Genomic DNA, 17,825 nt, shown 5'->3' with positions numbered 1-17,825 from the left:
TCTTCTCCTGCTGTGTATATTTGGAGCGAGCCTACCAGAAGCCTCCTCCCATCTTCGTAAGGGGCCTATATTTAGGTCCAGCACTCAAAAGTGTGAGAGTTTACTTGGGTGTCAGTATTTACAGCTGATAACTAAAAGTGATCACAGGAGCTTCATCGGACACTGGTTTTACAAGTTGATGCGCCGTCTCAACGACAGCTAAGTATTCCGAGACTGAAATAAAGGCTGCTATCTATAGGAAGGGAGAGAATATGGATGAGCGGGATCGTAAATTGCCTCTCGTGGAGGTTACAAACGTGCGGGTGCTTCCAGAAACGGAAGCGTCGCAGGTGCCCGACGAGCAGGCGGACTATCCCTTAACCGGGGCCAACTCCATCTACTCGGCCATCCTGAGCAGGAACGAGGCCGTCAAGGATGCCAAGCGTCTCAAGACCTTCATGGAGCTGCGAGACAAATACGTGAAGAAGAAGGTTCTCTTCGAGGACCCTCTTTTCCCTGCCTGCGACTCCTCGCTCTTCTACAGCCATCACAGACCCCCCATGAAGTTTGTGTGGAAACGACCTTCGGTGAGTGAAAGCCCCGTCATTGTTCTGGGTGTCATGGTGACAGGTCGGCATAGAGGTCGAGGCTCTTGTGTGCACCAGCTGAGAGCAATGATTTTATATATATATATATATATATATATATATATATATATATATATATATATATATATATATATATATATATATATATATATATATATATATATATATATATATATATATATATATATAATTGTTTATTATTTTAAATATCCATCAGTTGTGTTCTGCAAGAGTGCTGATAAACACTATGAACATGTGGGAAATTGCTTTTACGCTATAAATAATACCACTAATGTGAGGTAATAGTTCACCTTAATAACACATGGCTGCCCTCAGTGGATATTGGAGAAACAGGAAGCCCATCTTGGAAGTATGTCCTCGATTTGCAAGATCAAGCTACATTTTTTACATGAATATATTTGTGCGTATGCGATCGTGTTACATGCTGCACAACGCCAAGTAGTTCCGGTCAGTGAGGCAAGGCAGCCATAAAAGAGGAGTGCGGTTAAGAGGTGCGAGCCGCTTTGGATTTAAGAGAACATTAAGAGATGGTGACCTGGAGAACTCTAGCAGCTGCTTGTTGCTGAATACGTGACAAATACATGACAGCAACTCAAAGGTCCCAGCTGGGGTTTGAGTTGCACAAGTTACACCCTCATCCTGCCAGACACAGCAAATGTCACATTTAGATTTGTAAACACCGAATTACTGTTTCATTACAGAAGATACATAGCTCTGTTCAGGTCCTATTTCTATCTAACAAGCACAAAAAACGATATAGCATCATGAGTGCGTTGACCATTTTAGCATAAAGTAACACAACCATCGGTCACCAGATTGACTAGCGATTAAATCCGTTATAGTTTTGTGGCCTGTTGTTCATTTTGACAATTTGCTCACCCCTATGAATGACTCCTTTTTCCTTGACAGGAAATATGTGAAAACCCTCAATTCATTGTGGATGCAGCCAGCCGGACAGACATCTGTCAGGGAGAGTTGGGTAATGTCGAAAAAAAAAAAAAAAAAAAAAAAAAAAATATATATATATATATATATATATATATATATATATATATATATATATATATATATATATATATATATATATATATATATATATATATATATATATATATGTGTTAAAAAATAAATTTTAGGGACATTTGTTTGTATTTGCTGCTGACAGGTGACTGCTGGCTGCTGGCCGCCATCGCCTGTCTAACTCTGAACGAAAAGCTTCTCTACAGAGTCATTCCTCGAGATCAGAGCTTCACTGAAAACTATGCCGGAATCTTTCATTTCCAGGTGGGTGTTTTCTGTTTTGGGGTACATTATTAAGTGCAATTATGAACTAAACAAGTGTGTCTGAAATTGCACTCAACAATACCACACATGGGGATGTTTTTTGTGTTTGTTTAAAAAAAAAAAAAAAATCAAATAAGTGAGCAAACACAAAAAGGTCATAGCAAAAAAAAACCTTACACGCATTACAAAAGAGAAAACACAACACAACTGTAAACCAGAAATCACAAAAAACAAATTAATTAACCACAAAGAATACATCAGAAAAACAAATTGCAATATCATTAAAAATCGCAAACAAAACATGCAAAAGCAAACTACAGTACTGTATACGCAAACAAAAATAAACTAAAAACAAATAATAAAAATTAATGGACTTTGTGATGTTTGATATATGTTTGCATCTTTCATTCAGTTCTGCATGCACCAAATTGGTTACAAGACTGTGAAAAAAAAAAACCCATAAATGAATCGCGTATTCTGTCCTCAGTTCTGGCGTTACGGCGAGTGGATCGATGTGGTTGTTGACGATCGCATCCCCACCAACAACAACCGGCTGGTGTTCACCAAATCTTACCGGGAGAACGAATTTTGGAGCGCTCTTTTGGAAAAAGCATACGCCAAGTAATAACTAACAATTCCCCTGTTCTCTTCAATCGAAGATTGATTTCTGTAACGTCCCCTCAGGCTGAATGGCTCTTATGAGGCCCTGAGAGGCGGCAACACTCTGGAAGCCATGGAAGACTTCACGGGAGGTGTCACAGAGTTCTTTGAGTTGTCTGAGGCACCTCAAGAGCTCTATAAGATCATGAGGAAGGCCCTCCAGAGAGGCTCGCTGATGGGCTGCTCCGTCGATGTGAGCGCTTAAAACCGCTGTTGTAATTTTTCAATTCTCATATTCGAAACTCCCTCGGACAGGTTACCTCCCCCAGTGAAATGGAGTCCAAAACGGAACTCGGGCTGGTCCGGGGACACGCCTACTCCATCATAGCCCTGGAGGAGGTAAAAATTCATGTTGCATGTGTTTTTGTTTGAAAATGAGAGACGGAGCTTAAGAAATGTTGTCTTTCCAGTGTGACGAGGCCGCGAAGGACAGCAAAATTCGTCTCATCCGCTTGCGCAATCCCTGGGGCCGGGTGCTATGGAAGGGACCTTGGAGTGCAAAGTAAAATCTGGAAAAAGGGTCAAGCCTATAATGTGTCATATAGATACATAAATAAATCAATTAACTCTTTCAATGCCAAGCATTAATGGAAAAGGAACTCTCTAGAGGGCCAGTATATTTAGCGTTGAAAGATTGACTTCCATTCTTCAGTTAGAACTGATGTAGGTAACAACTGTGTTCTAAGTGTGGAAGCACTGCCATCCAATGGTCATAGTGATCACTGCACTGCTTAATTGGCTTATACAGGTAATTAGGTAATTATTAGTCAAGGGTGTCAGCCACCCTACATAAAAAACGTATTTGACGAGAATATTTATTGCTAACCCAATGCACACTATTAAAAGATGACTAAAAACTTTAAACACACGTTTTTCAAAACCAAGTATTTTAATGTGGCACGTGGAGAATTAGAACAGAATTAGAATATATCAATATCTCAAGTTTGAGTTACATCTGCAGATTGTGTGAAAATGCATCACCATAATACATGGTATGTGTGTTTGATTTTTTTTTTTCCAGTTCAAAGGAATGGTCCACCATTTCTATTGCAGACAGGGACAACCTTAAAAAGCAAACCGTAGAGGAAAGTGAGTTCTGGTGAGTAAAATCCCTATCGACTTATTTGTGTGTATCAAAAACAATATCAAAAGTACAAGGCTATAAATGTAATATTTGAGATGTAATGTTCATTATTTTCCAAATGGTAAATAATTTTTTCTCTCCAGATCATTCAGAAATGTTGGTTGATAAATCGTTTGGAAAATGGTTGAATGTAAATTAGATTTAAAAAATTATATATTTCACTATTTTCGGATTTTATCTAAAAAAATATAAATAGCCAAATTCAGGTTTATTTTTTGTATTCATAATAATTAGATTGCAGACTACGTTTTTAAATATGCATGTTAAATGTTTATTTTACCAAATAAAAAAATATATATTCTTGATTTTTTTTCTGCAGTGTATAGTCTCAACCAAAATGAGAAACAAAGTTATTTTGATAAAAGAATTCAAACATATAGTATTAATGTCTCTTAAGCATATTTATAAGCTATGTATGTGCTAACATAATTCCAGCAAACATTATTTACGCTAGCGTTACTTTTCATGCTAATGCTAACGCAACATGACAGACGTCCATCCAATGCGATCTGGAGTTACCCTGGCAACTAGAGATTTACTAATCTAAGCCGGGGTATCATCAAAGATGATTTTGGACTGTAACGCGGAATTTGATCTAGTGCTAAGAAAAACAATGCGGGGTCTTCCATGAAGCCTCCTCTTTCACATTCCCGTCCAGGATGTCCTTTGACGACTTCAAGAAGAACTACACCAAGCTGGAGATCTGCAACCTGACCCCCGACACGCTGCAGGGCGACGAAAGGCACAGCTGGAACGTGTCCGTCAACGAGGGTCGATGGGTCCGCGGCAGCTCTGCGGGGGGCTGTCGGAACTTCCCGGGTGGGGGGGCCAAACTGCGCTAATGTTGCTGGAACTCCACTAGCTTAATGCCAATGTACACAGATTTCATTTGAAACACAAGCTGTAGCAACGCATGCACACGGAGAAAACGACCATACACGTAGGCGTATATTCTTTATCCTCCGCAAAAAACAACTATTATTATCGTTTCCAGATCCTATTACCATTGAATCCTTCACAGCAAAAGTGATGTGTGTACTTATTTATGCTATTTTTTGACAGATACCTTTTGGACCAACCCTCAGTATCGATTGCAGCTGTACCAGGATGACGACCCGGAGGACCCGCAGGAACTCTGCACCGTGGTCGTGGCCCTTATGCAGAAAGGGCGTCGCGTGCAAAAGCTGTTCGGGCCCAGATTCCTAACCATCGGATTTTCTATCTATGAGGTAAAGATTGCGTCGTTCGACTTCAGCCATCTAGCCGAACACACGTAACGGCTGTTTTTTTTGTTTTTTTTTGCAGGTGCCAAAAGAGGTACAACACCAACAGTGAATTTGCAACATACTACAAATCATAACAAACGAACAATTTGAGTGGTTGAAGGAAAAAAACAATCATAAATAACTTGATAACGCGTTTAAAAGCATTTACAAAATTAGGGTAAAAAATGTAATGTTTGCAGTGTGCACAAGGGTTAAATGTATTCAAAATGCAAAAACGTTGGATGACATTTTTCTCTCATATTTCAGATGTGTGGCCAGAATCGACACCTCCAGAAGGATTTCTTCTTGTACAACGCCTCCAAGGCTAAATGCAAACATTACATGAATCTGCGTGAAATCACAGAGCGTGTCAGACTTCCCCCGGGAGAATACGTCGTCATCCCCACTACGTTTGAGCCACATCAGGAGGGGCAGTACATTCTGAGGGTCTTTTCGGAAAACAGGAGCACCTCAGAGTAAGAACGTCTGGCATTATTCAGTGACTGCCTTAACGACAAGGGAATGTGGATTCATGCGTGTTTGTGTCCTTCACAGGGAAGCGGAGAACACAATCGAGACTGATCAAACACGGGTAGTTCACATATTAATACTACGTTTCAAGTCAGTTAAATTTAGGCATAAAATAATTTAACAATGCCATCATTTCTCATTCTCGTGTGACCTTACGCATCTTTTTCATTTTTCATGATGATGACAAAAGTATTGGGACACCTACAGTTCGAGACCCTTGCCGTACGACATTAATTCGTTCCGGAGTTGGGATCGGAAGTCGAAATCGTCGTATGGTGGGCAACAGAAACCTATGCTAATTAGCTAACGCGTGCCTCCTTAGGGCTTGACTTCAAGTGGGGGGCGTCCCAATACTTTAGTCAATGATCATATCTCTCGACATATTTTTTCCTCACTATCCCGCAACTAATGTTTCATCTCACCATCCTTGTCTTATTGATCATCAGCAAGATCAGAAAAGGAAGGATAAGGTAATGCATGTTGCATCACTGCCATTTTTACTGCATAATCACACAGCAAAGCCACCATGACACAAATAACTGCAATATTTTTGATTTTGTTTCCTCAGCCTATTGTGTTCGTGTCCGATCGAGCGTTCGCCAACAAGGAAATCCTGCATGAAGGCATTCAGGGGGAGAAGAAGCCGGCAAAAGTAATTGTTTTCTTTTCAACAAAAGCAATGATTGCGTAATAATAGTTTCCATGCTGCCAGCATGTGGCTATAACCTGAGTCATTTAAAGCTTCTGAAATGCAATTTGGAGTGGGTCGAAAAACATCACTGGGGATAAAAGAATTGACCTCCCTGCCAGCTGATCTCAAGTGACTCCAACACCTGTTTTTTTTTTTGCCCTTATGTGCTCATGTTCTCTTCATCTGCTGGGTGTTGTTTACATACTGTATGGTGCACAGCAACACATATTTCCATTATCTCACATCAAGCATGCATGTAATTAGCTTGGTAGGAAAGGAAAACAAGATGAGAATGAATTTCGGTATGGAGGAGAGAAAGGATATAACGAAGGTATAATTAAGCTAATCCTCAGCGATATTAACATGTCTTTGGGAGCGAATGAGTTATGAACACGTTTTTAATAAAGGGCTGGTGTACACGGAGCTAAATAAATACAGAAGGGAGGTGGGTAAAGTACAGTAAAAATGGAGGCAGATTAATCTATTGTATGTATTACAAATCAGTTCAATTATTTTCTTACGTGGAGCAGAAAAAACTCCTCCAGCCTGAGGAAGAAACTGAAGAAGAAAAACAATTCCGCGTTATCTACAAACAACTCGCCGGCGAGGTAAGCGAAACCACTTTTATTTCAAATTGAACCTAAATGCCTTTAAAAAGACTTCATTTGCCCTGTCAGGACATGCAAATTTGTGCCAACGAGCTCCGGACCGTTATGAAGAACGTGGTCTCCAAATGTGAGTGGAGAAACAGCATCCTGTCGGGTGAGCCTTTTTTAAGCCGTGCCTCTTTTTCCGCAGTGCACGAAAAGACAACGGAGGGCTTCAGCCTGGAGACGTGTCGCAGTATGATTGCGCTGATGGATGTATCCTTAACATTATATACTGTACAGTTGTTAGGTGATGCCATCTACTGGTGATTGTGCATCAGTAAAGTTGATTCCAATCTACAGTTAAAGATACACTACATATAAAAAGTCTACACACCCCTGTCCAAATGATATATGTTTTATATATATATATATTATATATATATATATTATATATATATTATATATTATATATATATTATATATATATATATATATATATATATATATATATATATATATATATATATATATATATATATATATATATATTTTTTTTTTTTTTTTTTCCATAACTGGGGCAAATTCCAGACAGATGGCACAGGAAAATTAAATTTCCAGGAGTTTAAACACTTGTGGAGAAAAATTAAACAGTGGCATGTAGGTTTATTTTATTGTTATATTGTTATTACGTGGCTTTGAAACGCTGACGTGTTTGCAGATGATCTTCAAAACTTATGACAAAGAGCACAATGGCTCCATCAGCAGTTTCGAAATGAGAAATGCAGTTCATGATGCAGGTGAGCGGCGGTGTGCATCCATGTAAAACCTAACAAAATAAAGGCTTGCAATGTTTGTTCATAGGATTCACTAAAGCATAACGCAACAATGAGGTGCTTCATGTTCCAATTAATTTGCTCTCAAATGGAAAAGATGTACTGTTGCAAAAGTTGCTGATAACCGGAAAAACTTGTAAAACCTCACATGTTCTCACCTAAACAACCTTTGTTCCCCAATTCATTTTTTTCATGTTAACGTATTCAATCCCTGAGATGGATTTTTATATTTTTAAAAATCCAGACAATTCACTGTATTTTTTTTTTCAATTCTAATGTTAATTAAAATGTTATTTTATAAAATCTGAATAAGAATATGATTAGTGCTATACGTTTGTCCACGAAGGCCTTCACCTCAACAAACAGTTGTATGACATCATCGCCATGCGCTACGCAGACAAGCACCTCAACATCGACTTTGACAGCTACATCTGCTGTTTTGTCAGACTGGAGGGCATGTTCAGTATGTAGAAATACATGTCATTGTTAGAAAAGTGTGTGTAGATGAACTGTGTATATATGCAAATTTGTATGTTGTGTTTCCTATAGGGGCTTTCAATGCTTTTGACAAGGATGGAGATGGCCTTATCAAACTCAATGTGCTGGAGGTAAGACGCAGTTTTTAATGATTCAATCGATAGTGACCTGGGGCTTTTATTTACAGTAGACATTTACATTTACAATGTGTAAATATAAACTGTGTACATACACATTTCATTTCATAACTATCTCTATATTAATAAATATGTATGTTTATGAATTTAAATACACATCTGAAAAAAATGATTTTCTACTTTTCCGCTCCCCTTTAGTGGCTTCAGCTGACCATGTATTCGTAAACATCTCCACGGATGGATGACCAAGCCTCTCTACAAAGTAGCAAGTCTTACACCTTCTCATTTTGTAATAATTGACGAGATGATGCAATTTTATCATAGTTTGTGGTTCTTTTTGCTAAAAGAGACTTGGCCGATAATTCAAAGGAATAAAGCCTTTTGGTTGGTGAACATGAGTGCTTACTGTTATGATTGTTTGAAATTCATTTAACTGCATAGAGTAACGTAACACTGGCATTGTTCAATTTCAACCTGATATTTTTCATTTTCCTATTGAATAATGACGTAAAGGAAGCATTGCATTGTTGTTGCGTTTTTATTTCTAAAAATGACAATGTTCTGTACATGCTAAGTTCACAGGCTCAAACAATAAAGACTTATTGTGAATGACTGCCATTGATGAGTCTACTTGTCGATTTGTTTTTTTCAACAGGTTTGAAACTTGGGGTGCTGTTTTACTGGTGCTCATCTAGTAATTGAACACAAATATCACGTGGCTCTTGAGAAAGCCGACGGCTCTAAAAGACAGTTGAATTAGTTTCAAAAAGAAAAAACAACAAAAACAAACAAGATTTTAACTCTACAGACTTGCCCAAATAACATAAGACACAAAAAAATATTTCAACCTGTGATCAATGGCAGTCTGAGTAATATGTGAACATATGGAAGCAGCAAATGAGAGGTTTGTGTGTGTGTGCGTGTGTGTGTGTGTGTGTGTGTGGGGGGGGGGGGGGGGGGGGGGGTGCACCAGCGCACCTTTTCTCATGACTCCACCTTACTGTCCAGATCCACGTGACTCCGCATATGTTCCACAACCTGCTTACAAATAAGACAACGCTCAAAACACACAGAATATGAAGCGCATAATTGCTGATGGTTAAATTACCTCCGTGATCGCCTTTGGTCCAACGAAAAAACCGCTGCATTCTCTCCAGCGGCAATTGACCACCTGCAGATCAGGATTGGTGTGGTCTCTAATGAGGTGTTGGAGCAGGTGCTCGGCAATGCCGAAAATTAGACTGCAATTTTGCCACTGCCATCGACAGAAAAACAATGGAATACGTTTTTTTCAGTGTATGGTTAAAAAAAATGCATGTACCTCCAAATTTTGAGGTTTTGTCTTAGTTTAAATTTACATTAGTGATGCAATCATCAAAAGTACAGCAAGAGATGTTTTCTTTCTTACCCAGCAGCGGTAATTTTTCATAAGGTTGAGTTTCACATCTTGAACGCTTCCATCGTAACACCCTGTGTAGATCTGTATGAAAGGAACAAGCCAAGTGAAAGTGAAATAGTGGAAAATCACTGACATCTTTAACTTACTCAATCCCAAAATTGTATTTCTACATTTTATTTTTTGTTTATTTCCTTGAAATTCACACATTCAATCGCAGGTACCTATATGCATTTTTTTCCCTAAAAGAGTTTGGCTAAAGAGGGTAATAAATGATTTAAGTACTCAAAAAATCATTTCTCTTCGTACCTCAGGTACTCAAGTAATTAATTACTTTAGTACTCAAGTAATTAATTACTTTAGTACCTTAACCAATCAATCAATGCAGCACCTAATTACTTAAAGTAATCATTTACTTAAATACTTAATTACCTTAAAAACCAAATAATGTGGCATTTAAGAAAATGGGTCCACTTACCACGCTCTTGTGGACGGCCATGCACATCACCATATCGCGGTGTCCACCATACACCTGCAAGCGGTCGTGGGTCTAGAAAACAACAGAAACAGAACTGGTAGAAGCCACCAGCCAACCCCCGAAAATCCATGAATTATCGTCAACCTAAACGTATTTGCAGTGGCATAAAATGTTAGCATAATTGCATATAGGCTATCGAGGCTTTGTGACCTAACCAAAGGGCAAAAGCAGAACAGGTTGTTCTAGATGATCCTGAGGAAGAAGATAGCAGCATGGACTTGTAAACTGCTTTCCTGCAGATCACAAACCGACTGTTTGCAATGTTGCCAAATGTGTCCCCCAACCCTTCAGGGCACCAATGACTTTTGTACCTAGGGCCAACCCAAGTGAATAAATAAGGAGCGGAAAGGACTGGAAGTAGCTTTCAGAAGGTGAAGGTTTCGGTCCGCCCTCCTCGTGAGTAAAAGGCCCTTATCTTCCTTCTGTTTGTTGAATAATTAATAAATCCTACCTGGAGTTCATAAACTCGAATCAACTTGTCCAGACAGCTAGTCACCATCACTTTTCCCAAGATGACAATTGACGTGACAGCGTGACCGTGACCCTTGTAGATGCGTATTAACTCACCCGTCTATAAGACACAAAAATAAATAAATTAAAAATGATTAATCAAAATAACCAATAGCTGTAGCTTTACAATTTTACTCTATTTTTGATATTATCATATGTTGGTTTTAATGATCACCTCTTTGAATCCTCAAAATCATATATATATATTTTTTTCAAGCGTCCAGACCTTCAATCCCAGGTACTTAGCAATGTTTTTTGTTCAATTGTTGCACTAAAGCAGTCCAAAAATAGTGGGGCGGCCCGAGGCAATGCCAGGAAGGGCATAGATGACCCCAGGGAAAAGGATTTGTTTTGCCATGTTCTGTAATTGTGAGAAAATAAGAACTGACATCTTTTTTTTCAGGTGCTTTGATGCACTTGGGTGTTTTTCTGTATGGACAAACCATTAACCTGTATAAAGCAGCACTTACATGAATGTTGTGAGCATGAACAGCGGTGTCACTTGAACCACTGAACACCAAGTCGTTCACCACCTGGAAAAGCCCAAACAACTGAAGTTAAGTCCTCGGCTTTGATAGGCTCCAGCTACCCGTGAGCAAAAGAAAACACATGAGCGGATCATTTTCTTACCCTCATGCAGAGAACAGTCTTAGTGTGGCCTTCCAGCGAGCGCAGCAGCAAACCGCTCTTGGCGTCTCGTACGCTGATGGTGCAGTCATAGGAGCCGACTAGCAGAACCCGACGGGCGCCCTCCTGCGACGTGCTCAGGCAGCTTACCCCGCGGGGGCCGTGGCACTCAAAAGTATCCAGCGGTTTGGAAGTCTAGATTTGGGGAAAAAAAAAAAGAAATAACAATAATTATCGTTTAATCGAGTCAATGGATGGGTTGGAAAAGTGCTTCATATGAACAAAGTTGCTAGAACTACCTTATGGAAGGTCATTTCAAAATGTATTAATTTCAAATATGTACATTCAGTAGGTAATAAAAAAATGATAATCTATGGATACCTGTAAATCAAGGGTGGCTACCGACCCATTGGCAAGGCCAACAAACACAGTGTTCCAAGCAATATGCAAACACAACACTCTATCAGCGAGTGAGACGGTCTCCAGACACTTCTTAGACTGGTGGCGAGGGGAAAACAACAATCAACTGTTTGTTCATTTTGAAATAGATGTTGATTTGCAGTGAGAGGCTTCCCCTGATGTTTTGTACCTTGATGTTATAAATGCGAACAGTCTGGTCACTTGAGCCAGTATAGAGTCTGGCTGGCATGTTTGGAAAGGAGACCACCTGCAGACAGTTGACCTTGTTGGTGTGGCCCTCAAACACGGCTAGGCATTCTTTGTTCTGTAGAAGGCAAATTTGAAGAGTTTTAGATGGTCATTGTTCAAAAGTGACTGTAAAAAATGGAAAACGTACGTATCCGGATAAAACGGATGAGAATCATAAACTCTCTTCTCAGTCAACTTGATTTGGAGTTATGGGTCTATGGTTCAATTTCAAAGCGATTTGGGGTGCCATATTGTACAATTACAATGTAATTGACTTGCGGTTTATTACGTTTTCGTAATCTGTGACATTTCCATATCCCTAAAAAATAAATGATTTATAAAATATTGGTTTGACTGCTGGTCTACCGCAAGACTGTAAGCCCGCGCCGTTTTGTCCGCCGAGCATGTGTAGAGGACGCCTTCGTGCACTTGCAAACTGTGAACGGCGCCGTTGTGGTTGGAGAAGGCTCCCAAGGCTGGCTCCTCCTTATCCTCTCCAACCAACTCAACAGCTTCTGAAATAGGATTAAAGCAATGTTAACAAAAGAAAACATGACAACTGGAATTACAATCTTTGCTGTTTTTGCAAATATTTTGTCACTCCAATGAAAAACTACTAATTATTTCAGTTGCAATTTTGTTGTTTGTTCCTGATGTACATTCCAGATGTGGGGGTCGGGATTACACCAAAATGGTGAAGCCAAATTCCCTGAACAAAGCTCACAGAAGAGGAAGTGGGGGGGGGGGGGGGGGGGTATTTTTGGAAACAAAAACGAATGAAGTAACTATATCCACTGATCCATTTTCAATAGCTGCTTATTTTCACAAGTCTTGTTGGCAAGACTAAGAAAACAAAACAAAACAAACAAAAGATTGATACTTAAGTACATTAGGAACATTATTTTCCAGATACCTAAGTACGAAATCCATACGTAAGTACCTGGGATTGAATTCCCGGACTCTTAAAAAATGTGAATATACATCCTTGGCATTGAATGAGTTAAAAAAAAAAAAAAAAAAACTATTAGAACTTTGCATTTATCACATTAAATGGATGAAGATCGCAGTCAAGTTATTCACAGTAAAAAAAAAAAAGCTGATGTGTTTGTTGCTGTTTCCAAAGAGTTCATTTAACACAAACAAGAAAAGTGGTACCCGCCTGGTGGAGAAGTTTCTTTTTGTTCGAACATAACAGGGCTCGTAGTCTTTCTAGGCAAAAATAAAGAGACCTTTTAATACTGAAGAGACGTTAATATATTGATTTGAAAACGGGAAGCTCACATCCTAAAAGATTTCCGCTGACTCGTCTGCGTGCTTGAAGTGCTGCACTCCACAGTGCTTGCATGAACACATTCAGGAGGAACCTCTTGTGGACCCGGCACATTTGAAGGCATCTCGGGCGAATCCTCATTCTCTGATTCATCAATGTTGATGACCACCATTTTGGGCTCCATCACTTCGACCAAGTCAGCGTTCCCGTCGCCTTTGGCGTATATGACGGGCTTGACATCCTTTTCTTTCACTGGTTCCGAGGAGATAAGTTCTTCAATCTGTTCACCCTTTGTATTAATGAGAATGGAATTATTGGGAAAGTTTTCACTTGGCTCCTTCTTTACTTTCTCCTGCTGCGTGTAGAGTGAATTGGCTGGATCGTGTGAATTTGGATCCTCTGCCCTGATTGGTTCGTTCAGAGCTATTGTGGGAGAAGCCGCAGTGGGTGTCCGGCGGAGAGCTGAGGAGACCGGTGGGCCTTGTGGACTCGAGGCGGCCGGGATCACGGTTTCTTGCTTCATCATTGTTATCAGAGGTGTCGTTGCCGGGTGAGGCTGGCTGATGGAAGGTGGCGATGGCGAGCTTTGTTGGATGTTGGCGGGAGAGGCGACAACATTGGGAGAAGACCTGCAGGATGGTCTGGGACCAACAGGATCCGTAGATGCTGCTTTGGAGGTTGTAGCGGCTTGCTCCACATTTGAGCTTTCTGAATATACTTCTGGAAAAGATCATAATGGGAAATTTATAAGAGGGATATATGGATTACTAAAGTGGATCACTGCTTTGAAAAAAAAAAAGGAAACTGCGGATCTTAAGTTCCAACAGTTGTTTTTGTACTTCTGCCAGACTGAAGCTACCTCTGTGACCACTATGGATTTTTGTCCACCTCCCCAAAAAACAGCTTCTTTTTCAAGGCATTAACACATATGTAGTTTGTGGTTTCCCCCCAAAATTTCCAAACACTAAAATAACTATATACGGGCTTTTGGCAGATCAATATTACTTCATAACATCACTGATTTCATGTATTGTTTCTTTTGGAGCAATGGTAGTGTTTTCAAACAAAGCACACTATATTAGGGACCACAAATGGTCCTATTTATTGAAGTGCTTAAACAATTCAAGGAGTAAGATTTTGTTTTACTTTCAACAAATCAAATCTTTTCAATAATAACAGATGGAACAATAGATATAAAGTGTGTAAAAAAAGCACACTTTAAAATCCCTTTTGAATTAGCCCAAGTAAAGTACCTTGCATGCTTTGCAGTATCTCAATGCGCTTGGTCCTCAGACTGTCCACCTCTGCAGTGCACTAAAACAGAAGAAAGAAATAAAAGGCATCGCAAATTCTCCGATCAATGCATTTTTTTCAATTAGCAATTGTTAATGTGGTACCTGCTGCCTCAACAACATGAGTCTTTGCACTTCCGTGTAGGCTGCTTGTAAGGCATTGCGGGCGAGAACAAGGGACTTGTCTACATTCTGGAGCGATTGGCTCAGCTCTTCTTCCCTGAGAGACACTGTCAAAAGCTTGTCCATTGGATCCTGGTCTATAAAAAGACGGAAATGTTTGAAATTGGTGCAATTAGCATTTTAGCATTGGAGGAATGTGATTACTACAACTTGTAGCCCACGAAATATGATTACCATTGCTTAACTTAATTTTCTTCCATTTTATGATAGCCTCCATATCAGGAATGTCATCATCCTGCAGGGAAAAAAAATAAAATAATTTATGCGTGATATTTTTAAAACAATGATAAGGTGAGCAACACAAGGACATTGTGCAAATTGACTTGGATGTCACTACTTTGCACACAAGCTAAAGTCAGTTTATTAAAAAAAAACATACATACAATAGTGCAACATAATCCAATCATCCATGTATTAAACATGACAACATTTAGTGCAGGTGGATTCCTCTCATAAATCCGATTCACCTCTTTGCTACTCTCTAGAACTAAACTCACTTGTAGATGGTGGCGAGTCCTCTTCTTGAGTCCACTATCCCCATTGTTGGGGTCCACCATTGAGGTTGACACTCCCTCGTCGGGCATGCAAGTCCCTGACGCGCCAACTGTTGCGTCGGTGGTGGGAGGAAGCAGTGCAGAAAGGAGGCGAGGAGGAGGAGAAGTAACTAAAGGAGGAAGCGGCATTTGTGCATTGGAGAGCGTTTCCCAGTGGAAGCCTTCTGAGAGGATTAGGTCTTCGTTGACATCCAGATCACATTGTTTATTATTCTTGTTTTGGACGAACGCAGGCCCCAAAACCTCATGCCTGAATGTTTTCGGAGCGGCATCTTGACGCGTCACTTGCTGCTGTCCGCTGCCTACCTGTTGCATCACCTGATTCTTCAGAGTCCTGTTTTGGAAAGATGGTTTCTGGAAAGTCTGTTTCCGAAAATCCAGCGGTCGAAAAGCCTGGGTCTGGAAAGCCTGGTTATGGAAAGCCTGGTTATGGTGGTTCTGAAAACCCTGGTTGTGGAAGGTCTGTTTCTGGAAAGCCTGTTTCTGAAAAACCTGTTCCTGACCAGCGTGGTTCTGGACACCCTGTATATTGGCTGCAAGTTTTCTCTGTTTCTTTTTCAGCCTTTGTGCTTCTCTATTCCTGTGGAGAAACAAACAAGGACATGAAAAGTATTTAAAATAAAAAACAAAACAAAACATCATACTCCTGAAGAAGTCGCGATAACAAACTTCAGCAATAATTTTCTTGATGTTCCAATTCATTTGCTCTCAATTTGAAAAGAAAAATGTCTGCCCGCTGTTACAGAATTGAATTACATTTGAGTTGGCAGAAGAAAAAAAGTTTAAAACGATAGCAGCCTTTAAGGACCTACTTTGGACTCCAATGACATTAAATCAAAAAAGAAAGAGAAAACCGATGAAAGTTTACCTCTCTTTCTTGAGTCCCTGATTCCTGTTTAAGGTCTCCTTGATTGTTTCCGGTTGTTGAGTCTTGTCAAGTGTAACAGGTTTTACATTTTTAAACTTCATTTTTTTTTTCATTTTTTTTTTATGTCGAGGGGCAGCAATGTGCTGGGCATACTGTTCAAGACTATTGGCGGACACATGGCACGCTTGGCAATCGTGACGTGCATCACTGTAAAAAATAAAAACAGAGTATTGAATGAGAGATGCACATTTTTGATCCCTTCCTTAAGATTTAAAAACACGGTAAAAATAATTGAACACACATATAAAAACTTAAATGCTAAATAAGGTGCATTTATATAACACTTTCTAAACAATGTTCAGAAAATCATAACCATACATACTCCAAACAGAAAATATTAAGATGCTGTTTGCACTTTGAAAATTATAACTACGGTGTAGACATGGTACCATTAATAATCTACAACAAAATGTTACTTACTTGCCCAGTTTTGACTGAAGCGCTCTGTGGTGCTCAATACTATGCATGTGGTAGTGGTAAGTCTAAAAGTGACACACACAGGTACACAAGCAACATCACTTGACAACTACAGCATACAATAATAGTGTAACCTTTAGTCAGCTGAAAACTGATACTTACAGATTTTGAGAGCTGTTCTTGGCATAAATCGCAGTAATTGGTTTCTGGGCGTTTTTGGTTATTCTTTGGCTGGAACGTATTGCCCGTGGTATGAGGAGATCCAAAGCAGGCCATGTCTGGAAGAGACACCAAAGCAGTGGTGGACACCACATTTAGGATAGTATTTGGTCTTAAATGTAAAGAGAGGCTCATTATTCAAGTATTACGTCTGAATGGCTTTAGAAATGTTTTTCAAACCTAGCTCTAACAGGCTTTGTTCTCCTTTTTCTTTGTTTTCCAACATTGTTGCCGATGATCTACAACAGTTTACCAATGCTTTTCCAAAAAGAGCAGTGCAAGTGAAAGCCTTGCAACCGTTTGGCTAACTTTTGCGACTTTAAACGAACCTTGAAGTCATCAAAATAATCCCGACCTCCATCGACACTCGCAAACTTCAACGCTCGGTGCAACGAAATTGCATTTTATTTATATAGCGCTTTTACTAAAATTGTTTTACACGAACGAAAGATTTTTAGGGGGTAGATTGTGCGATTTTATAGAACGAATATTGTGGTTTATATAGTAAAATAACTCATTTGTAATGACACGTGCAGCAAGCATGGATGACTTCAATCCTAGTTTAGCAGCCCTAAATGTCTGAACGGTACGTGACATTTAGAGAAATGTCCCAGACGTATGAACTTTAGCGGGTTAAATATATAACAAAAAACAAAAACAAAAAAAAAAAACAATAAAAGCATTCGCTTGATTTGGATTCGATAGCCGACAACCGTTTTGTGCATAAGTAATCGTCTGAAATGAACAACTGCAAGCACACAAAATGAAAGTAAACGATCAACCTATTACACTTACCGGTTTAATTTTTATGCTATCAAAGCTATGAGTGGATGATAGAAATCACACGCGAAGTTTCAGACTGCTATGTGGTCGACTCACTGAGCCGCCATGTTCACTGACGTCACTATAATTATCCCTATCCTTGTATAAAACAGCCATTTAAAATTTGAGAGATTTAAATATATATGACAATTATCACTTTGAAAATTTGATTTTAAATTCTAAAACAAACAACTTTTTTAT

The 17,825-nt window shown here is 39.3% G+C and overlaps 2 protein-coding genes across 4 annotated transcripts; one reads left to right on the top strand and one right to left on the bottom strand.

Annotated features, from left to right (window-relative positions):
• The first annotated feature begins 134 nt into the window (after positions 1-134).
• On the top strand, positions 135-8,824 carry capn3b (calpain 3b). Of its 3 annotated transcripts, none has more exons than XM_088402780.1 (23): positions 135-566; positions 1,518-1,587; positions 1,774-1,892; positions 2,380-2,513; positions 2,577-2,745; positions 2,808-2,891; positions 2,963-3,054; positions 3,574-3,651; positions 4,355-4,515; positions 4,759-4,925; positions 5,002-5,013; positions 5,229-5,437; positions 5,517-5,553; positions 5,939-5,962; positions 6,061-6,144; positions 6,711-6,791; positions 6,861-6,918; positions 6,982-7,046; positions 7,362-7,430; positions 7,492-7,570; positions 7,953-8,069; positions 8,156-8,214; positions 8,419-8,824. In XM_088402780.1, exons 1-23 carry the CDS (start codon positions 252-254, stop codon positions 8,443-8,445), a joined length of 2,310 nt encoding a protein of 769 aa, XP_088258906.1. In that variant the 5' UTR covers positions 135-251; the 3' UTR covers positions 8,446-8,824. The 3 variants fall into 3 exon arrangements, with proteins under 3 accessions (XP_088258906.1, XP_088258908.1, XP_088258905.1); XM_088402782.1 differs by having other exon boundaries at positions 181-566; positions 6,714-6,791; XM_088402779.1 differs by lacking the exons at positions 135-566; positions 1,518-1,587; positions 1,774-1,892; ... (7 more) ...; positions 5,002-5,013; positions 5,939-5,962 and having other exon boundaries at positions 6,714-6,791.
• On the bottom strand, positions 8,740-17,816 carry znf106b (zinc finger protein 106b). The gene is made up of 20 exons (XM_088402777.1): positions 17,598-17,816; positions 16,746-16,861; positions 16,587-16,648; positions 16,107-16,313; positions 15,182-15,818; positions 14,859-14,919; positions 14,607-14,761; positions 14,463-14,523; positions 13,221-13,929; positions 13,099-13,148; positions 12,306-12,454; positions 11,881-12,015; positions 11,673-11,789; positions 11,295-11,486; positions 11,135-11,197; positions 10,606-10,725; positions 10,095-10,166; positions 9,629-9,700; positions 9,329-9,475; positions 8,740-9,258 (listed from the first exon to the last, which is right to left on the bottom strand). Exons 2-20 carry the CDS (start codon positions 16,857-16,859, stop codon positions 9,205-9,207), a joined length of 3,177 nt encoding a protein of 1,058 aa, XP_088258903.1. The 5' UTR covers positions 16,860-16,861; positions 17,598-17,816; the 3' UTR covers positions 8,740-9,204.
• Positions 17,817-17,825: the final 9 nt, after the last annotated feature.

Source organism: Hippichthys cyanospilos, chromosome 20 (genome assembly GCF_059441005.1).
Source record: "Hippichthys cyanospilos isolate Australia breed blue-spotted pipefish chromosome 20, RoL_Hcya_1.0, whole genome shotgun sequence".
Lineage (NCBI taxonomy): Eukaryota > Metazoa > Chordata > Actinopteri > Syngnathiformes > Syngnathidae > Hippichthys > Hippichthys cyanospilos.
Note: the sequence above shows the minus strand (reverse complement) of the source record. Positions and strands in the feature narration are given on the sequence as shown.

What these genes read in the sequence shown, in the direction of transcription:
- znf106b (XM_088402777.1), bottom strand. Translation starts at nt 16,859, where the DNA reads ATGGCCTGCTTTGGATCTCCTCATACCACGGGCAATACGTTCCAGCCA. An exon ending in CGCGGGCTTACAGTCTTGCG is followed by an intron (nt 12,016 to 12,305) that starts GTAGACCAGCAG and finishes TGCCTTCTACAG; the next exon opens with AACAAAGAATGCCTAGCCGT. An exon ending in TAGCCACCCTTGATTTACAG is followed by an intron (nt 11,487 to 11,672) that starts GTATCCATAGAT and finishes CCCCAAATCTAG; the next exon opens with ACTTCCAAACCGCTGGATAC.
- capn3b (XM_088402780.1), top strand. Translation starts at nt 252, where the DNA reads ATGGATGAGCGGGATCGTAAATTGCCTCTCGTGGAGGTTACAAACGTG. An exon ending in TGATGGGCTGCTCCGTCGAT is followed by an intron (nt 2,746 to 2,807) that starts GTGAGCGCTTAA and finishes TCCCTCGGACAG; the next exon opens with GTTACCTCCCCCAGTGAAAT. An exon ending in GTAGAGGAAAGTGAGTTCTG is followed by an intron (nt 3,652 to 4,354) that starts GTGAGTAAAATC and finishes ATTCCCGTCCAG; the next exon opens with GATGTCCTTTGACGACTTCA.